Raw genomic sequence first — 20104 nt, 5'->3', positions numbered from 1 at the left:
TAGTATATGTTTTGGATAAGCCACTGTAGTATGTATTTTGAAACGTATATAGTTTGACGGTCCACACACACGTGCGTGACTAACTTGCGCTCTCTTGTAGTATATATTTTGAAAATGCCTATGTAGAGCGAAGAAAACACTCACTCGTCCCTAACACGACATAAACCTAGGCAAAAGTCATGGAACGTCCTGACACTGATTCCGACAACGCTCGCCGGTTGCAGACGGAGGAGGTTTTAGCCTCTCTCTCTTCCCGATCTCGTACTCCCCAACAGCAACCGAGTGTGCAAACGTCTGCTCCCGCTACCGCCGCGGAAAACGGCCGGAACAGTTCGGCGCCTAAAGGAGGTTCGAAGAACGCGCGTCGAAGAAACTCCGGAGGCAAAGGGAAAGCCGACGAAGCAGCCGCCGCTGGAGTACGGGGAGGTTACCGAAACCCTAACGCTAAAGTCGGCAACTTTCGAAATGAGTACGTGTATGTTCCTAAGAAGCCTTCGCCGTCGGTTGTTAGTTCGGCGAAATCAGTCGGCGAGGGTGGTTCGACGGTTAATGCCGTTACGGGAAAGTTTAGCGGAGATGTGTTGTACAGACTTTACTTTAAGGGTTTGGTGAGTGAAGAGAGTGTGGCTGGGAAGGGGAATGGGAAAGGGAAGATGGCTGACGTGGCGGCTGGATTTGGGGTTGCGATTTGCGACCAGAGGGATGGTTTGTTGTTTGAGTTAAAGGGGGAACTGATTGGTCGTGACACGAACCCTCGGGGAGCGGAGATTAAGGCGTTGACACGTGGGCTAACCGAAGCATCGAAGCTTGGGATCAAACATGTTGTTATGTTCTGCGACTCGTATCCCATTTTCCAATACGTAAGTTTCTGACTTTCCCTGTTCTTCATCGTTACGCTTCACTCTCACTTGCTCTTTGTGTTGTTGAATCTGTATAGAAAGGTATGTTCTTGAAATAAAAAAGAACCTTCACTAGCTATTAGACTGTAGACTGTGATTAGTTCACTCTCACTTGCTCTTTTTGCTGAATCCGTCTAGAAAGATGTGTTCTTTTTTGTTGCTCTTGCCGAGTCCAAGTTTCCTCTCTTCTGTAATAAAAAAAAATGTAGCTAAGTGTGTTTGTTTCTCTGTTGGGGGGTTTCATCTGGTAACTGTTATGACATAGAGAAAAATAATAGTAACAAGTTGCATTATAATAATTTGAAGAAAGAGTTGCAATGACTACTCTTTAATTATATATCCTGATGATTTTTTTTTAAGCCATTGTTATTTCTCTTTGCTTTGAGATATAAAGAACCTTCACTAGCCATTAAACTGTAGTCTCTGAGTTCTAAAGTCCTATGCTTGTGTGTTTGCTATTGTTATGATTCTTTATCCAGCTTTTCTCTGTCCTATGTTTCATAAAAAATGTTTTTTATTTATTGCAATGCAGGTCAGGGGGAACTGGGTGCCTAATCAAAAAAAGATTTCAATGCTGATGGATGATCTTTCACGGATCAGGCAACAGTTCACGTTTACTAACCCTGTTCTGGTACCTGGAAACGAAGTCAAATTTGCTTATAAACTCGCCAGGGAATCGATAGCTTCTAAATCCAACCCTCGTGGTGTTGCTCGCCGAGCAAAAGTAGCTTGGAAAGAAGAATGTCTCATCTGCTACAACGAAACCGATATCGAGCGCATGTTCTCCGTCGGTAAATGCCCTCACCGCTTTTGCTTCCACTGCTCGAAGCAACACGTAGAGGTGAAGCTGCTTCACGGAACGGTTCCAAACTGTCCTCACGATGGCTGCAACTCTGAGATGGCTATGGACGCGTGTCGCAAGCTTCTGACTCCCAAACTGAGTGAAATGTGGAAGCAAAGGGTTAAAGATAACGCGATACCTGTCGCGGAGAGAGTCTACTGCCCTTACCCGAGGTGTTCGGCTTTGATGTCCAAAGCCAAGATAACTGAATCCGCCAAGAGCTTGCTCTCTGTCTACCCTGAATCTGGAGTCAGGAGATGCGTTGAGTGTCGTGGACTCTTCTGTGTGGACTGTAAGGTCCCGTGGCATGGGAAGGTGTCGTGCACTGAATACAAGAATCAGCATCCTAATCCTCCAGCTGATGATGTGAAGCTGAACTCTATGGCAAATAACAAAACGTGGGGGCAATGTGACAAGTGCCAACACGTGATTGGACTTACACAAGGGTGCAATCACATAACTTGCAGGTATCTCTTTATCTACTTCTTGATGCGTTTCTTCTTTAACCACACTAATGTTATATCCATTTGGTATTTGTCGTTAGGTGTGGTTATGTGTTTTGCTACAACTGTGGAGGAGAAAGGAACAAGGAGACAAGGACTTGTGCTAAAAACTGCCCGACCTTGGAGGAAGCATACTTCACGCGTCAAGGTCCAGCGCGTGGCTACTATGATTATGATGATGAAGAAGACTATGAAGATGATAATGAAGATTATGACGACTATGAAGATGATGAAGATTTTGATTACGGCTTTGGTGACTTCCCCTTTGGTTTTGGGCAGAATATGAATGATGCTAAAGATCCCTTTGATCCTTACTCCGAACTGCCACATGGTAATGTGCCCATTCTAAATCTCTCTTAAGTAAATTCTATTACTCAAAATCACAATCTGTTGAAAAATCATGTAGGTGTGCCCCATTCCCGTCGGATGCTGGAGTATAAAGCTCTCCACGACATGCTCCGCCCGGGTGAGGAGTTTGCAAGTGAGGACTGCCCATACTTTGGAAAGTATGGCAAGTACGCTACATTTTATGACTCGGACGGCTATGAATACGACGATTACTCCAACCCTTTCCATCCTGACTACGACTGAGGTTTCTGTCTGGAACCAAGCTTGTTGTTCTCTTTTCGCATTTTACTTTTCCAGGACCAAACTCTTTGTTTCTGTCTTTAACCTCTTTGTTTTGAGGTTCATGTTTCCGTGACTTGTTCCGTTTGAGTTTGGTTGATTCAGAACTTGTAGTAACGTATCTATCTATTCTACTTGCTTCCACTAATGAGTTTGAGTGACACACTCGAGCAAGGTGATAAAAAAAACAGTTTTAATCAACTTTAGACACTCAAATCTCAACGATGGATCATGATTGACTACAATAGTTCATAAAGTCAGATTGATATGTGAAGTCATGTCTAAACTCCACATTGGAGAATCCGTTGATTCCATAACTCGCATTCTAGTCATATGTGAATCAACATCATGATGACAATTTGTGTTGTCCGTTGGCGACCCACACGTTTTATTTTGAGTTGTCGCCTGTTTTTGTTTACGGTTTTTGGTTCAGGTTCGGTTTTCTATAAACTACCAATAAGTGTGTGTGGACATGATGTTCTTGATTGCTAACAGTGGAATTGAAATATTCAATGAAATTGACCTTGACTTAAATAATAACATATCTTGTGCATATCTATATATTAAGAAAATAATCCACCTCATATTACTCTGCATCACCTAAATGTCAGTAAATTTCTCTCCCCTCAATTCATAAGGCAAAATATCTTTAGAAACGTAATTAGTCAACTTGAAAGTTTGACTTTGAAGTTACTTCCAAATCGGCTTTTAACTTTTGAGGAAATTTTGTTTTTTGCATTCTTCACCGTCATCTTTATCTTCTTTGAGTGATCAGTCTTTTGACCTCTTCCTCTCGCATTAATACAAAAGACCCATCTAGTCACACTTCCTCTACACCTCTACTTTTCTTCTCGGAATTAATTTTGCTGTCTTGACTAAGACATCTGTTCAAAAGTCTTTTACTAACGTAATAATATACGTATACCATATAGATTCCGAAGCAGTCTTAACTCTTAAGTTGACTTTCATGTCATATTCAATGGGTCTACACTATACAGCCAGAGAGAGTAAGAGATCCTTATTATTAACCACTAGAACAGAGAAAAGCCAATAATTAAAAAAACAAAAAAAAAGCAAAACGATAACCCTCTCTGTTTCATTACCAATGATAACTTCACGATTGGTTCTACGAATGTTCTTGATGATATATTATCTTTGCCCATCGTTTCAACAAGAGCCACCGTTTGTCTACAACGGCTTCGACCAGGCAGGTAACAATCTCCACCTCGACGGGGGTGCAAGAATCCTCCCACACAATGGTGCCCTGCAACTCACAAACGATACTCTTCGCCAGATGGGTCACGCTTTTCTCCAGCAGCCGATCGATTACAACTCATCCGAACCAGTATCCTTCTCCACACATTTCGTCTGTGCACTGCTCCCTGCTGGTTATCCCAGCGGACACGGCATGGCTTTCGTCGTCTCTCAATCCACAGATTTCAGCCACGCCGAGCCGACTCGGTACTTTGGTATCTTCAATGCATCTTCAAACGAATCTACCGCCGTGCGCGTGTTGGCGGTAGAGCTAGATACAGCTCTAGCTCCGGAGTTGAAAGACATCAGTGATAACCATGTCGGGATTGATGTGAATAGCGCTGTGTCTAAACTATCAGCCAACGCTTCTTATTTTTCAGACAAGGAAGGTAGGAGCATAGAGATAAAGCTCTTGAGTGGAGATCCTATTCAGGTTTGGGTTGACTACCAAGGAACCATGCTCAACGTTACATTAGCACCTCTTAAAACGGAGAAGCCGAGCCGGCCTCTTTTGTCGGCAGCTTCCATCAATCTTACAGAGATTGTGCAAGGTAGAAGAATGTTCTTCGGGTTTTCAGGTGCAACCGGATCGATCATGAGCTACCAGTACGTACTCGGGTGGAGTTTAAGCAAAACCATGGGGACGTTGCAGAACATTGACTTCTCAAAGCTTCCCAAAGTTGATCATCCTAGTAATAAACATGAGTCATCTCCTCTGGTGCTTGATGCTCTGATTAGTTTAATAGCTTGCTTAGTTTTGGGGCTTCTTGTTGGAGGTTATATGTATAGGAGGAACTTGTACGCGGAAGTGAGAGAGGAATGGGAGAAGGAGTATGGTCCTCTCAGGTACTCGTACAAGTCTCTATACAAAGCAACAAAAGGTTTTAGTAAGAATGAGTTTCTTGGGAGAGGAGGTTTCGGCGAAGTCTATAGAGGAACACTCTCTAAGAGCAGAGAAGTGGCTGTGAAGAGAGTATCACACGAAGGCGAGGAAGGTATGAAGCAGTTTGTCGCTGAGATTGTTTGCATGAAGAGTTTAAAACACCGGAGCTTGGTTCCACTTCTCGGGTATTGTAGAAGGAAACGCGAGTTACTGTTAGTCTCTGAGTACATGCCAAACGGTAGTCTTGACCATTACTTGTTTGATCATAGTATAACCTCTATCCCCTGGTGGAGAAGACTGGCGATTGTCAAGGACATTGCCTCGGCGCTTAGTTACTTACACACGGAAGCTGACCAAGTTGTTATACACAGAGATATCAAAGCTGCTAACGTTATGCTGGACGCGGAGTTCAACGGAAGGCTGGGAGATTTCGGTATGTCGAGGCTATACGACAGAGGGGCTGATCCGACCACGACGGCTGCGGTGGGAACTGTTGGTTACATGGCGCCTGAGCTTATAACGATGGGACCTTCCACTGGAACTGATGTGTATGCGTTTGGTGTTTTCTTGCTTGAAGTAGCTTGCGGGAGACGGCCTGTGGAGTCTACCTTGTCTGCTGAGAAACGGTTTCTGGTCACTTGGGTTTGTGATTGTTGGAGAAAGTCTTGTTTGGTTGATGCTAAAGATCCGAGGTTGATAGAGTTCTCATCTCAGGAAGTGGAGAGGGTTCTGAAACTCGGTTTGCTATGTGCTAACCTTGTCCCGGACGCAAGGCCTACCATGGAACAGGTTGTGCAATATGTGAATGGAAACATGGCTTTGCCGGAGTTTTGGCCACATTCTCCAGGGATTGGTGTTCTAACTCCAATGGCGCTTTCGCCAGCAAGGCTAACGATACCTTCACCTTCACTGTCGTCCTCCTCCAACAACTCTATGTTTGTTACTCACTCGGTGGTCTATGGGAGCGGACGATGAAAGTTTTGCGATTACTTTGCTAAAATATTTGTAAAGAAAGTTGTTGCCAGTCTCTTAATTCAAGGCATGATGAGCCAGTTACACATCTAAAGCCAGTCAAACATCATTGATCTTTAAATCATGAACTTTGTATGAGATACTTTCATCACTATTTGTTCAGTACTTGGGAATGAGTGAACCAATTGTTTGTTTTAGAATGAGAAAGCTGATACATAATCTTGTTATGACATTTAATGTCGGATGTTTGTGTCTATAATTGTTGTGCAAAAGCTTTGGTTCTTCTTGTGAAGTAATGATCAGACCTTGTTTTGCAAATGGAGAGGATAGTTATTTACCACCATACCACTAACACAGAGACAAAAAAAATTTCTAAGAATAGCAAAAACTCTGTTGTATTAGCAATGGCTCAAGGATTGGATCTGATATGGACGGTGAATGGTGATCTCCTTTCTTCTCCTGATTCACCAGTCAAGTCAACAAGAAACTTGCTGACCAACAACTTCAGAACATAAGATAGATGGTCATTCATACGAGGATGTATTCTCTTGCACCTACCTACAGGGCTAAATTAGGAAATAGTAAAGATTAGGTTGGCAAGGTAGGACCTAACTCTAGTGTCTATTTTCTATTAGTTGTGATAACCATCATTTGAAGAACATTCCTAGTTGTCATAATTATTCCACGCATTCCTAGGCTTCTTACCTTCGGTCTGGCTCATAATTGAATTGAAATATCATTACAATAACATTGGCTCTTTTTTTATTCGGCGTCTGAAAGGTCAAGTGCATGTTTAAAATATGATGTTTTATTTGTCTGCTTCCTTAGAAGATAGCTTCAAGTAGAAGACTATAGAAGTAGCAGACAAATCCAATGAAGGTTGGTGCACGATCTATTCCGACACATATACTAATTCATTTCATATGTTTGTTACACGCATTATATTATTTTGTTCCATGGTACCCCATGTAGACGTTGCGTTGTCTATTCAGATTGAGGTTGTACGTTAAAAATATTATTGTCTCAAATAGAATTTTTGGAAACCACGTTAAAGCTTTATTTATAGATTAATTTAATATCATCGTGTTAATGGAGGACAGTTTGTAAAGCCAAAAAAATGGTGATTCCTTTGGTTAAAATAAATAAACAATATTAAAGAGAACCTCACATCCTTTTTTGTTCACTTTTTCTTCAGCTTGCAAGGTTATGAGATGCATATCAGATCCAGACTCTCTGTTTCATCATCTTCAATGGCTCGTGTGTTGCTTCAGATCCTGATAATCACTTCTCTTCATCTCATCTCTCCATCAAGTCAACAAGAGACAAGGTTTGTCTATGAAAACTTCACCTCCCAAGAAAACCTCTACCTAGACGCTTCCGCAAAGGTACTTCTCCCCAGTGGATTACTGCAGCTGACAAACACTTCAGATTATCAAATGGGCCGAGCTTTCCACAAGAAACCAATTCAGTTGATCACTTCCTTCTCAACTCATTTCGTCTGTGCTCTGGTGGCTAAGCCAGGCGTTGAACCCGGGCACGGTCTCACCTTTTTAATATCTCCTTCTCTGGATTTTTCTTACGCAGAGTCAACAAGATACTTGGGGGCTTTCAACGCGTCAAGATCTCCCGCTCTTGCTGTCGAGCTCGACACTATTTGGAACCCGGAGTTTAATGATATCAAAGTCCGTGGCGGTCACGTTGGTATCGATGTCAACGATCCTATATCTATCGAAGTGGCTCCAGCGTCTTACTATTCCAAAGGAGGAAACGTAAGCTTAAACCTCTTGTCTGGAAACCCTATACAGGTTTGGGTGGATTACGAAGGCTCTATGCTTAATGTCTCGTTGGCACCTCTTGAAGTGGAGAAGCCAAGCCGGCCTCTGTTGTCACATCCAATCAACCTTTCAGATATTTTTCCTAATAGATCGAAACTCTTTGTTGGATTCTCAGCTGCAACAGGGAACTCAGTGTGTGATCACTATATTCTTTGGTGGAGTTTCACCACAAGCGGAGGAGGATCATTGGAGAAACTTGACATCTCGAAACTTCCTCAAGTTCCTCATCCTACATCTCATCCTAAGAAGCTTCCTCAGTGGATTATAATCATGATTGTTTGTCTGGGTGTTGCGGTGTTGGCTGTTCTTGCGGGAGTTTATTTCCACAGGAGGAAGAAGTTTTCAGAAGTTTCTGAAACGTGGGAGAAGGAGTTTGATGCGCATAGGTTCTCTTACAAGTCATTGTACAAAGCAACAAAAGGGTTTAGTAAGGATGAGTTTCTTGGGAAAGGAGGTTTTGGTGAAGTCTATAGAGGAAAACTTCCTCAAGGGAGAGAGATAGCAGTGAAGAGAGTTTCCCACAATGGTGATGAAGGTGTGAAGCAGTTTGTGGCTGAGGTTGTCAGCATGAGGTGTCTGAAACACAGGAATCTTGTTCCGCTTTTCGGTTATTGCAGGAGAAAACGGGAGCTTCTTTTGGTCTCTGAGTACATGCCTAACGGTAGTCTTGACGAGCATTTGTTTGATGAGGCGAAACGGATTCTTTCTTGGAAAGAAAGGCTTGTGGTTGTTAAGGGAATAGCGTCTGCTCTCTGGTACTTGCACACAGGTGCTGACCAAGTTGTTCTGCACCGAGATATCAAAGCTTCAAACATAATGTTGGACGAAGAGTTCAACGGTAGGTTAGGGGATTTTGGGATGGCTAGGTTTCATGAACACGGAGGGAGTGCAGCCACAACGGCTGCAGTGGGAACTGTTGGTTACATGGCGCCTGAGTTAATCACAATGGGAGCTTCCACTGGAACTGATGTTTACGCCTTTGGTGTTTTCATGCTTGAAGTAACATGTGGGAGGAGACCGGTGGAACCACAGTTGGAAGTTGAGAAACGGCATATGATCAAATGGGTGTGTGAGTGCTGGAAGAAGGATTCTCTGCTTAATGCTATCGACCCGAGGCTGGGAGATGAGTTCTCACCAGAGGAAGTGGAGATGGTTATGAAACTCGGTTTGCTATGTTCAAATATAGTGCCGGAGTCCAGACCAACGATGGAGCAAGTGGTCTTGTACCTAAATGAAAACATGCCTTTGCCTGATTTTTCACCGTATACTTTGGGGATTGGTACATTTGCTCCGGTTCTGGTTGATGCAGCTTCTCTTGTAGTCTCATCCGCTTCATGGAGTTGGTCAGCTTCTTCTTCGGCCAACCACTCACCTTACGCTTATCAGGGAACAGATCTGCCATGGGGACAGACGGTAGAGACGAAGAACTCTCTTCACATAGTTTCAGAACTAGAGAAGCCTAAGACTCAGACTCTCTCATCTGCTGTCAAAACTACTGTCACATCTTCTGCAGAAGATCTCGAGTCCAATCTTTCCAGCATCAGCAGTCAGAGGTAATCTCTGATGTACATTCATATCAGCAAACAGATCTTAGTCTCAAGATTGTTTTTTAATAATCTGTCTCACTTGTCCCAATATAATCAGTTTCTTCATTTGTAAATGTTTACCGTATACATGTTTGCTCTCTCTGTTACCAAGCAATGAGATGAGATTTCTCCTCAGGCTATGTTGTAGAAAGCTGTTTTGGTTTATGTGTGCTATGTTGTAGTAATGAATCCGAAGACTAATCAGTTTGTACCTTTGTAAATGGTTGTTTTAGAAAAAAAATGTATGGTTATTGGAAAACTTCTAAATGCTTAGAATTTGCATGTATTTGAGAACGTGTTAAGCACATGTGCTGTGACTATAGCATAACACACCTAGGAGAGATGCCAAATCGGTGATAATAGATCCCTGACATTCATACATGTGAGAAGTTGTATGTCGGTCGTTTCTGTAGTTTATATTAGAAATGATGGTTGTAAATATAAATTGATGTTTAATCCTTAACTAAACTATTTGATCCCAATACACAAACAAACAAACAAACCTGTTTCTGGGTACACCATATGCAGCACTGCATAGTTTCAACTTGGGGTCATTTAATGTTATAATATTGGTAAGCCTTTGCTTAATTATGATATGCTTTATTTGTTAACCTTAGGGGTTATATTATTTCAATGAAAGATTTCCAGATCTTAAAACATAATATTATCTTTTTGCCGTCATTGACTTGGATCATTTCAAGATACATACATCTCTTAATTTGCCATTATTGACTTGGACTTAACTAGTCACACATCCGTTTAAACGTGACTAATGTGTGAAATAAGTATTCTTCTTCTGATAACATCCATTTACAATACTATTCTGAAGCTATTATTACAACTTGTACATGGATTTTAATAGTCTTTCAGTTAGGATATATCATGTGCAAAAAGACATTTGTATCATCCAACAAATCTAAAGAAAATGATATACAAAACCAAGATCAACCAGTACAAACTATGAGGAATAAACAAACATTTAAACAAGAAAGGTGATAAGTCTGATTTAAAGTGGCAGATGATAAATGTTTTATTAGTTTGTTAACACCAATGTAATAGTTATTTTGCAGAGAATAATGGACTTAATTTCCTATATATAACCTCTCTTTTCATAATACCAAGCTTTGGTTTGGTCGGCATGATCATAATACTTTTTTTGGGATCATTATACTTTTAATATGATAGATTGTCTTCATTCTCCAAGCCATGTGTCTAATGTCTTTTGAGTTAGACATTGTTAGAACCAGAGAGAAGACCATACAATTATTATATGAACAACATGACATAAAATAAAGGTTGAAGGTAACTGTCATGGTTCCATTTCATTTGGTAAATTTCAACTCAGAAAATGCCCATATGAAATGCATTTCCTAAAGATAATTGGCCTTGAATGCATGTCTTGAAGAATTAATCTAAAATTGAAACATATAAACCAAATCATATGTCTCTTTAATTCATTAGCAATGGCTACTCAAGGACTGCATCTGATCTTGCTGATCTTCTTTAATCACCTGATTTGCTTGTTAGGTCGTAAACAAGGAGCAGGTTTCATCTACAACGGCTTTCCCCAAGCTCAAGCTGATCTTCATCTAGATGGATCTGCAAAAATCCTCTCTCCAGATGGATTGCTGCAGCTGACCAACGCCTCATCACAGCAAATGGGTCATGCCTTCTTCAAGCATCCATTTGACTCATCTGAGAAGAACTTCTCATTCTCAACTCACTTTGTGTGCGCACTTGTGCCTAAACCAGGAGCTGAAGGCGGCCATGGAATCGCCTTTGTCGTATCTTCCTCCTTGGATTTCACACATGCAGATCCAACACAGTACTTGGGACTCTCCAACATCTCAACAAACGGATCTCCATCTTATCAGCTTCTAGCTATTGAGCTTGATACTGCTAAAAGCGCAGAGTTTGATGATATAAACAAGAATCATGTCGGTATAGACATCAACAGCCTCAGGTCTATAGAGTCTGCTTCAGCTTCTTACTATTCAAACACCAAAGGGAAGAATCAAAGCCTTCAAATCTTAAGTGAAGAGCCTTTACAGGTATGGGTGGATTATGAAAGATCTTTACTCAATGTCACAGTGGCTCCTCTAAGAATCCAGAAGCCAAACCATCCTCTCTTGGCAAGATCCATCAATCTTACTGAAATCTTCCCGGATCACAAACTGTTCTTTGGATTCTCTGCAGCAACAGGGTCATTGGTTAGTTACCAATACATCTTAGGATGGAGTTTCAGCAGAAGGAGAGAGCTGTTGCAGAGACTGGACTTGTTAAAACTTCCTCAGATTCCTCATCCAAGAGCCAAACAGAAGCAAACATCTCCACTGCTTGTTGTTTTGTTTGTGTTACTATCACTCATAGTGTTGGCTGTTCTTGGAGGAGTTCACTTATACAGGAGGAAGAAGTATGCAGAAGTTAGAGAAGCATGGGAGAAAGACTATGGCCCACACCGGTTTTCATATAAATCTCTATACAAAGCAACAAGAGGTTTTGAGCATCGTTTAGGGAAAGGCGGTTTTGGAGAAGTCTACAGAGGGAATCTACCTCACATTGGAGATATAGCGGTGAAGAGAGTGTGCCATGACGCGAAGCAAGGGATGAAACAGTTTGTAGCTGAAGTAGTGACTATGGGAAGTTTAAAGCACAGAAACTTGGTTCCTCTTCTTGGATATTGCAGAAGGAAAGGAGAGCTTCTTCTTGTCTCTGAGTACATGTCTAATGGGAGTCTTGATCGGTACTTGTTTCACAGAGAAAAACCTCCTCTCTCATGGCCACAGAGGTTTGTGATTTTGAAGGATATTGCATCTGCTCTGAGCTACCTGCACACAGGAGCTAACCAAGTTGTGTTACACAGAGATATAAAAGCTTCTAACGTCTTGTTGGATTCTGGTTTCAATGGACGGTTAGGAGATTTTGGAATGGCTAGGTTTGAAGATTACGGAGATAGCTTGCCCGCAACGGCTGTTATAGGAACAGTGGGTTACATGGCACCTGAGCTAACAACAATGGGAACTTCCACAAGAACAGATGTTTATGCATTTGGTGCTTTCATGCTTGAAGTATCCTGTGGAAGGAGACCACTAGATACCAAGGTTCCAGCTGAGAAAAGGCATTTGGTCAAATGGGTTTGTGATTGCTGGAGAAGTGATTCTCTGCTGGATGCTGTAGATACTAGAATGGGAGGTGAATACTCAGAAGCGGAAGTTGATATGGTTCTGAGACTTGGGTTGCTCTGCACAAATGTTTCGGCGGAATCAAGACCAAACATGGAACAGGTGGTGCAATACATAAGCCAGAATCTGCCACTGCCCATCTTCTCACCAGATTCTCCAGGGATTGGAGTTTATATTCCAGTATTGCTGGAAGCGGCTTTCACTTCAAGAAGCTCTTTAGCACCATCAGACTCTCTTCCTTCGCCTCATAACTCCATGTTTGTTACCCACACAATCACATACGGAGATGGAAGGTGAAAAATTTTCTTACTTTTTTCAGACAAATACAATGTAATCAGTGTGTGTATATCAGTTTTAGCAACTTTCATGATTTTTCTAATAAAGATTTGAATGTGAAACTGTGATTGAAACAATATAGAAGGTTATATAGTAGCAATTGAATTCATTAGTAATATAACTTACAACAAAAATCTCACAAATTCCAGACTCTTCAAAGACAGCAGAAATGAAAGAACAAAACAGAACAAGAACATGGTAAACACACAGAAACTTACATGTCGGATCAGTTTATCATTCCGAATGACATGGTTGTAGCACCTCGAGGTTTGGTAAGATTGCAGTAGCTTCACCATCAAGAAGTACAAGTTCACTGTGATTCTTGATGCATTTGGTTGAGAATTTGACACTAACAAAGCGAAATGAAGATCTAGTTATGATAGTAGAACAACAGAACTCAACTTTTTGAATAAGTTTTAATAAATGAGCTTACATGTACTTATTCTTGGTTTGTCTTAAAGTTGTAGCTTGTACAATTCCGAGAATATCATCTCCTATGTAAACTGGTGATCGAAAATGCAGAGTTTGAGATACATACACTGCTCCAGGCTGCAACAAGACCGAAAGGACATGTAAAAAGATGGTTAAAAGCAAACTAAAGCTAGAGAACTTACGAAATGGGCAGAGATGATACGCGGAAACATGGAAGACACAAGCATTCCATGGACAAGACAACTCTCGAATCCAGCTTTACGGGCAGATTCTTGATCAAAATGAAGTGGGTTCCAATCATGGCTCACCTCAGCATAGCTCTTAACATCTTCACTTGAAAACACTCTTGCTTCTCTCAAAACATCTCCCACCTTGAGTGTCTTCGAAGTAACAGATGAGAAACACCTCGACACAAGGAGTTGTCTCGGAACAAATGTCTTCGCGAGCATTGTTACACCTGAACAACCAGAGAAAACAAATTTTATGTATTATTATTACTTCCTCTTCTTCGCTGGAAACCTGTTACTCGTTGAGACATTTTGTCGAACAGATTATAGGCACCGCCGTTGAAAGTCAAAAGGTACAGAGTTTGCTAAAATATTCTCCCAATCTTACAATCAAAATTCTCAAAAAAATTTATAACGCAAGAAACAACTCGTGTAAGAGAAAAGACGCAAACTTCTTCTGCAAGTTTAATCGTACCTTACTTGTCTTGCAGTTTATTACACAGTAGGCAATAAAGAATTATTATTATTATTTTTTTTTTTGGCAATAAAGAAATTTTTAATTTCTTTATTGGGTACATATGAACGGTATCGTACCCAATAAAAAAAAATTGTATATGACAATCTTAATAATATATGCATGCATATGCTAAATCAATCGATATAAATGATTTAGAATGAAATATATTCGTTTAAGTCAATTTGTATTACATATACAGCTAGCTGATTTAAGTTATGGCTTCTTTTTCATCAAAAACTACGAAGTTGTGATATACTAAAATCAACGTACCGTCCCCATTGTAATAGCCGTTCGTTAACGTAGGAGAAAAACATCACAAATCGGGAATCCTCCTCAGAAAAACTTGGTGTTTTAAAAAAAAAGGGGTTTGCTCATTTATTTTGTATGTAATTTTATAACAATTTTAAGAAGTATAAAATGAGAGAGGCAAGTTATAAATACTACGGATTTATAATTTACTACAGTTGACTTTTTGGCGAAAATGTAATTATTTACCATAATGTTTGCAATATGAACCCCACAATTACATATGTATATGTGTGTATAGAACTCCAATGTGTGTTTAGATGCTTTAAAAATTTACTACCTTAAAATATATCTCTAGTTCGATCGAATACGTACTATCTTTTACCTTAAAATACTTTGTTTAAAGGAGGTAAGTTTTGTTAAATTTTGTGTGTTCCATTTATATCATTGCAGCTTAGCCAAATTTTGGTGTCTGGGAGTCAATCCAAACTCCGTCGCAAGAGGATCTTGAAAACACATTATTTAAACCATGTGGTGTAAGACGAGTGGGGATATGACTATACTATATGAGTGATGCATTTAGCAAGGTGAAGACGTTTGATTAATTTGAGAGGTGTAATAAATAGCAGCGAGAAGGGACTTAAAATTCCTTGGTCTCGGCTTTTTCCACTCAAATGAACAAAATGAAGCTAGTAATTAATCATATTTTATGATCCTCTATTTCAGTCTCAGATTACTCAAACTAGGAATCGTCAACTCCGCGCAAGCGCGGAGATCTGTGTTTGGTGTATTACAGCAGTTCATTATGCTTGCAATTGAAAGATAACGTGTGTATGTTACTGGTTAATTTGTGTACATTTTGAGCTACGATTAATGTATTCATATATATATATATATATAGTGTTATTGTTTTTTTGTTGCTTATTCAGATCAGTTATTCTTCTCCTGCAAAATATTATGTTGTGTATGTCATCAACAGTCATCTTTCTACGATATTCTTTCTCAAGAGTCAGGACAACACTTCAATAATCAGGCAATTAACTTGCAAAGTTTTTACATTTATCATTCATATATTTTTCACGGTTATAATAAAAACCTAGCAGCTCCAAAGAATCAGAAGATCAAAAATAGAAAAAGAAATAACAAACAGCCAATTGTATTTTATATATTTTGAACTCTATAGATTGTTTAATATCAAAATAAACAATGCTATATAGCCCCTTACACATTATAAGCGATGTTATAGAAACATTTATTTCATATTGGAGATAAAAACATCAAGTTCATCCAATATACAGACATATAGAAAAAAAGCAAATGAGAAACAAACATAGAAGACAAAAGTACAACACTCATATCTCAAACTCTCTCTCCCAGCATCTTCTTTTCTTCTCTCAGGGCCTTGACACATTGTTTGGGTAGTGAGCTACAATATGATCATAAACAGCAAGTGTAAGAAAATCATCAAGCTCACTTGCAGTACATTGCTTTGTAAACTTCTTGCAGTTGTCCTTATACATTCCTTTCTTAAACTTATCTTTACCAACTTCTTTCTCGATTCTTTCCATCTCTTCTTCCACAACTCTCTCAAACAACTCTTTGTTCACCCTGACTCCAAGCCCATCTCCGTCCAACTCCACTTCATACCTAATCCATTGCCAGTTCTGGACACGACTTATCTCAGCTGGAGCCGCATCTTCCATCAGGTTATAGCGTGGGACAGATCCTGATCGTGTTAGCCACACTGCTAAGTATTCGATCCCCACACGTCTGTTCAGCCTTAGACCCTCTGCTCTGATCTGTACTGTTTAAAATAAAATAAAAACATTCCAATCTGCATGGATGCATTCACAGGCCACATGGGCAATTATCCAAACCAAATAAAATCCACGAAGCATCTGCAATAACAAAGCACAAATGAATTTGTATAGCAAAATCCATGAGCGTTACATTCGTTAATTTTTTTTCACTTGACATATCATCCATACTCTTGCAAACTATACAGTTGTTAAGGTTTTAAAAGAGACCACAAATGAATTAAGTGACTTAAGCCATCTCCTAACTTCCTTACCTGAATGTTCATCGGCATGAGTCTGATATCAACCTGAACATAAGTAAAAGGAAACAGAAACAATCACACATATATAACAAATGACCATTGAAAAAACTTGTCTTTTTACTTAAAAGGATAGTTGACCTTATAGTGGAGAGGCAAGCATTCTTTAAGCTTAGTTCTCAAACGCATACCAAATATAGTTGCCATATAATCCGTATGGTCGGTGTAAACGTTATCGTGAATTGATCACATAACCAAAACCCACAAACTCACAAATCATTAAAGATCATGTACACACAAAAAAAAGCCTCACACTTTTGGATCCAAAATTAAACTTTTTTTTCTCACTATCATTGGGACTACACAGTGAGATCATTAAACAGAGGACTAATAATACTCACTGGACGCGATTAAGCTTGTCATCGAGAGTGATGGAGTCTTCAGACAGAACACTTAGTTGCTCCAAGGAGTAAGGGTGTTCCAGATCTCTTATGTCTCTTACATACTTTGTCTATTTTCGTCAAAGAATCCTAAATAGCTCAAAAATCCAAAAAAAAGAAAAATATCAAAAAAACTAATCTAACCGAAGTTAAAAGGATATCATAGATGTCGAGAGGATCAAGTGCAAATCTATTTGCTCAGAGCAAATCTCCTTATAAAAAAAATTCTCAGGCCGAAATCCGATCTACAGAATCAGTTACGACTTGAAATTCAAAGGCGAAAGCGGAAACTTTACCGTGTTCTTCTGCTGCTGAGTACTTCTTGATTCTGGCAGCTCTAAGAGATGGGGATTGTGTTATATGTGGACGTATATTTATAGGATTCAACTGAGAAGCTTCTGAAACGTATCGATGAAAGTTTAGTTGTAGTTGTTAGAATTAAAGGCTGATATATGGATTGATTATCTTCGCTAACTGAAACGGTAAACGTAGGGGCGGGATGACTATGACATCATCGTGCTTATTTAGGTTTTTGTCAACAATTTATGTTGTAAAAAAATTAAAAAAATTGTGGAACCCAAAATATGCCATGTGGACACTTTTATAGGGAGAGAATATGTAATGGGCTCCGACCAATACGTAAAACCAAGAGAATATGTAATGGGCTCCGACCAATATGCCATATTGATTTTTTTTTTAAATTTTAAGTCCAGTCCAAAATGACATGGCATATTGATTGGTTCTCAATATTTTTGCCTATGTGGCAAGGTTTAGGAGAGAGAGATTTAGTCACTTTTATATAGTAGGATAACTCACTTTCCCATTCAATATTTCACTACACAAATTAAAATGAAGAGTTTTTTTTGTATATCCATATATGTACCATGTGATCATGGCGCAATCGAGTCTCGAGAGTCATTGGAATGAACTAGGCAAATTGAAGAAATGATCAAAGCGGTGGTGAGGTCAACTCGCCACGTGAAATTATGTTGGTAACGTGAAACATGTGGCAGTGCAAAGTCAATTTGATTGTAATAACGTACGTACATTAAAAAATTTCAATACACATCCAAATTATTAAGTTAAGAATAAAGTCTCAATCTCGCTTTACATCTCATGCCTTATGATAGAACGAGTTTTTTTGTTATAAAATCAATATCTTCAACTAATTTTCTGCTCTATCAAGACATCAAAACCACGATCTCCTTTTTTTTATTTGTCCGCAAATATAATATAAGACTAGGTAGTAATCCGCGCTTTGCGCGGGATGAAGCATATGTATCATTATTTTAAGTTATATACTATAATTTTGTAAGACATAAATATATATTTGAAGAGAAAGTGAAAAACACCGGAATTTCTGGTTTTTTAGTGGAACAATAACATTTGAAAAGTAATACTATAACTACCTTAAATAAATAAAATATAGTTATTTTTATTATATAAAAAATTTAAGAGAAAAGAAATTGAATGTGATTCCACCCTTTAAAACACATAATTTGTTTTAATATAAAAACCAAAATAACATAATTAATTGATACGATAAGAAATTATAGTCTAAATTTTTTTTGAAGTTTAATCAAAATGCACGGAATTGAATCCTGAAAGTAAAAAAAAAATCATATCTGTTAACATATAGTAACTATATCAAATTTAAAATAATTTTATACTCACATTGATTAAAAAATAATTCTTTATTTGAGGAATCTGAGGATCAAATAAAATGCACGTACAATAATATTATATTCGATTTTAAAAAGGACAAAATATATTTGCTCTCTTCTGTTTATTGTACTTGTATATAGTATGTGCTATAACAATTTGTATAGGATATTTTATAAAAGGGATATATTCATATTTACAAAGCTATAGACTATATCCATGGAAAATAAACTTTACAGAAATAATAATTCCTTTTAAGGTATTTTATATTGCCCAAATATATTAGATAACTTCAACCAATCGACCCGATCAGACAAAATATGATAAGAGGGATTATATTAAAAACGACCAACATATGCTTAGAGTACGTAAAAATGTTAAAAAATAAAACACTTCAAACTTCCAAAATTGTTAAACAGAACCCAAAAACCAAGCATAATACGAAGATTAAAACAATTAAATACTTATAACAATAAAAGAGAAAAGCCTATCTTCATCGTAGACAGGTTTCCAATAATTCTTCAGCCACTATTTTCAGTCTTCACTTTCTTAATCGAATCCGAATGTCGATATTTGTTAACAGTTCCCTCGTAGATAGCTGCCTCTAAACTTTCGATATGGGATCTTTCACGTTTAGCAGCTGTCTTCAGATTAGACTTAGAGCGATGCACAGAACTACCAGCTATCAGAACAGAACCCTGAAACACACGAATTGTTATGTAGATAATAAAAGGTCTACAACTTAAAACAAAATTTCTAATAGTCAATAAATATATTACCTCTGAGTCTTCAGAACAATTGGAAAATCTGGGTAGAACGTATTTGAACGTCCCTAATAATATCAAATTAAAAATCAAGATCATAATATAAAATCACTCTATTAAGTCATTGGGTAGTTATTCATAAGAAATATACCTTAGGATAAGAGGACACGTCAAGAAAGATTCGTATCTCTTTATGTAAATATTATTTTCAAGAACACTCCTTACGTACGTTTCGTGATGTTCCTAGTGGGCAAGCGAGATGGTGAAGAAGGCGTCGTTTTAAGCAATCTAAGACGGTCGGTCCCAAATCGCCTGAGGTCTGACGTTCGAAATATACCGGAGGAATCGCCAGGAAGTCTCCGGTAGTAACCGGAAGTTGATGAGAATGATGATCGCTGAGAAAAACTGACGAAAAGCTTCCTTCTCTTTTATACATGACCATGGCTTTGTACAAAAATGGAATCAAACCTTCCATTTCTTCTCTTTTTTTCTTTTCGATGGGGATTCAGATCGTCGATGCGCCTGCTTTACAAAATCTCTTTCTTTATAACCTTAGTAAAGAACGTCGATCACCCTCATATCATCTTCTTCTCTGCTTTCGATACCCATCGATGCGCCTAGTATCAAAGACATGGAACATCGACTCCTCAAGGACTCTGTAGTCGGTGTGACAAAAATAAAAAAACATATGAACCTCAATTATCAATGTAAAATCGTCGCATTTACTGGGCTAATTATCTAGCTTAATTTTATATAATGATCATTATAAAACAAAAAAAGTTCAGTTGACTATTATGAATTTATGATCTCCCACGTCTAACAGAGATTCTATCTGTATTGGT

The 20104-nt window shown here is 38.8% G+C and overlaps 6 protein-coding genes and 1 pseudogene across 6 annotated transcripts; 4 read left to right on the top strand and 3 right to left on the bottom strand.

Annotated features, from left to right (window-relative positions):
- The first annotated feature begins 122 nt into the window (after window positions 1-122).
- LOC106419718 (E3 ubiquitin-protein ligase RSL1) lies at window positions 123-3018 on the top strand. The gene is made up of 4 exons (XM_013860532.3): window positions 123-860; window positions 1432-2207; window positions 2285-2574; window positions 2650-3018. Exons 1-4 carry the CDS (start codon window positions 180-182, stop codon window positions 2832-2834), a joined length of 1932 nt encoding a protein of 643 aa, XP_013715986.2. The 5' UTR covers window positions 123-179; the 3' UTR covers window positions 2835-3018.
- An 852-nt stretch (window positions 3019-3870) lies between these two features.
- LOC106419517 (L-type lectin-domain containing receptor kinase I.7-like) lies at window positions 3871-6211 on the top strand. Its single transcript, XM_013860318.3, has one exon. The coding sequence runs from the start codon at window positions 3976-3978 to the stop codon at window positions 5980-5982; it is 2007 nt and encodes a 668-aa protein (XP_013715772.2). The 5' UTR covers window positions 3871-3975; the 3' UTR covers window positions 5983-6211.
- A 743-nt stretch (window positions 6212-6954) lies between these two features.
- On the top strand, window positions 6955-9686 carry LOC106419570 (L-type lectin-domain containing receptor kinase I.9-like). Its single transcript, XM_013860384.3, has 2 exons — window positions 6955-7099; window positions 7175-9686. The coding sequence occupies exon 2, from the start codon at window positions 7191-7193 to the stop codon at window positions 9369-9371; it is 2181 nt and encodes a 726-aa protein (XP_013715838.1). The 5' UTR covers window positions 6955-7099; window positions 7175-7190; the 3' UTR covers window positions 9372-9686.
- Window positions 9687-9914: 228 nt separating this feature from the next.
- LOC106419581 (putative L-type lectin-domain containing receptor kinase I.11) lies at window positions 9915-12980 on the top strand. Its single transcript, XM_013860398.3, has one exon. It carries the CDS (start codon window positions 10864-10866, stop codon window positions 12877-12879), a length of 2016 nt encoding a protein of 671 aa, XP_013715852.1. The 5' UTR covers window positions 9915-10863; the 3' UTR covers window positions 12880-12980.
- Window positions 12962-14646, bottom strand: LOC106419582 ((R)-specific enoyl-CoA hydratase). Its single transcript, XM_013860399.3, has 4 exons — window positions 14053-14646; window positions 13533-13807; window positions 13352-13467; window positions 12962-13267 (listed from the first exon to the last, which is right to left on the bottom strand). The coding sequence occupies exons 2-4, from the start codon at window positions 13797-13799 to the stop codon at window positions 13153-13155; spliced, it is 498 nt and encodes a 165-aa protein (XP_013715853.1). The 5' UTR covers window positions 13800-13807; window positions 14053-14646; the 3' UTR covers window positions 12962-13152.
- A 927-nt stretch (window positions 14647-15573) lies between these two features.
- LOC106419536 lies at window positions 15574-19855 on the bottom strand (annotated as a pseudogene).
- Window positions 15735-16603, bottom strand: LOC125591225 (malate synthase, glyoxysomal-like). Its single transcript, XM_048765007.1, has 3 exons — window positions 16538-16603; window positions 16412-16444; window positions 15735-16139 (listed from the first exon to the last, which is right to left on the bottom strand). Exons 1-3 carry the CDS (start codon window positions 16601-16603, stop codon window positions 15735-15737), a joined length of 504 nt encoding a protein of 167 aa, XP_048620964.1.
- Window positions 19856-20104: the final 249 nt, after the last annotated feature.

Source organism: Brassica napus, chromosome A3 (genome assembly GCF_020379485.1).
Source record: "Brassica napus cultivar Da-Ae chromosome A3, Da-Ae, whole genome shotgun sequence".
Taxonomy (NCBI): domain Eukaryota; kingdom Viridiplantae; phylum Streptophyta; class Magnoliopsida; order Brassicales; family Brassicaceae; genus Brassica; species Brassica napus.
Note: the sequence above shows the minus strand (reverse complement) of the source record. Positions and strands in the feature narration are given on the sequence as shown.

What these genes read in the sequence shown, in the direction of transcription:
- LOC106419570 (XM_013860384.3), top strand. Translation starts at nt 7,191, where the DNA reads ATGCATATCAGATCCAGACTCTCTGTTTCATCATCTTCAATGGCTCGT.
- LOC106419582 (XM_013860399.3), bottom strand. Translation starts at nt 13,799, where the DNA reads ATGCTCGCGAAGACATTTGTTCCGAGACAACTCCTTGTGTCGAGGTGT. An exon ending in GTATCATCTCTGCCCATTTC is followed by an intron (nt 13,468 to 13,532) that starts GTAAGTTCTCTA and finishes GTCTTGTTGCAG; the next exon opens with CCTGGAGCAGTGTATGTATC. An exon ending in CAAACCAAGAATAAGTACAT is followed by an intron (nt 13,268 to 13,351) that starts GTAAGCTCATTT and finishes TCGCTTTGTTAG; the next exon opens with TGTCAAATTCTCAACCAAAT.
- LOC106419718 (XM_013860532.3), top strand. Translation starts at nt 180, where the DNA reads ATGGAACGTCCTGACACTGATTCCGACAACGCTCGCCGGTTGCAGACG. An exon ending in CGTATCCCATTTTCCAATAC is followed by an intron (nt 861 to 1,431) that starts GTAAGTTTCTGA and finishes ATTGCAATGCAG; the next exon opens with GTCAGGGGGAACTGGGTGCC. An exon ending in TTACTCCGAACTGCCACATG is followed by an intron (nt 2,575 to 2,649) that starts GTAATGTGCCCA and finishes AAAATCATGTAG; the next exon opens with GTGTGCCCCATTCCCGTCGG.
- LOC106419581 (XM_013860398.3), top strand. Translation starts at nt 10,864, where the DNA reads ATGGCTACTCAAGGACTGCATCTGATCTTGCTGATCTTCTTTAATCAC.
- LOC106419517 (XM_013860318.3), top strand. Translation starts at nt 3,976, where the DNA reads ATGATAACTTCACGATTGGTTCTACGAATGTTCTTGATGATATATTAT.
- LOC125591225 (XM_048765007.1), bottom strand. Translation starts at nt 16,603, where the DNA reads ATGGCAACTATATTTGGTATGCGTTTGAGAACTAAGCTTAAAGAATGC. An exon ending in GCTTGCCTCTCCACTATAAG is followed by an intron (nt 16,445 to 16,537) that starts GTCAACTATCCT and finishes ACTTATGTTCAG; the next exon opens with GTTGATATCAGACTCATGCC. An exon ending in TCATGCCGATGAACATTCAG is followed by an intron (nt 16,140 to 16,411) that starts GTAAGGAAGTTA and finishes TAAACAGTACAG; the next exon opens with ATCAGAGCAGAGGGTCTAAG.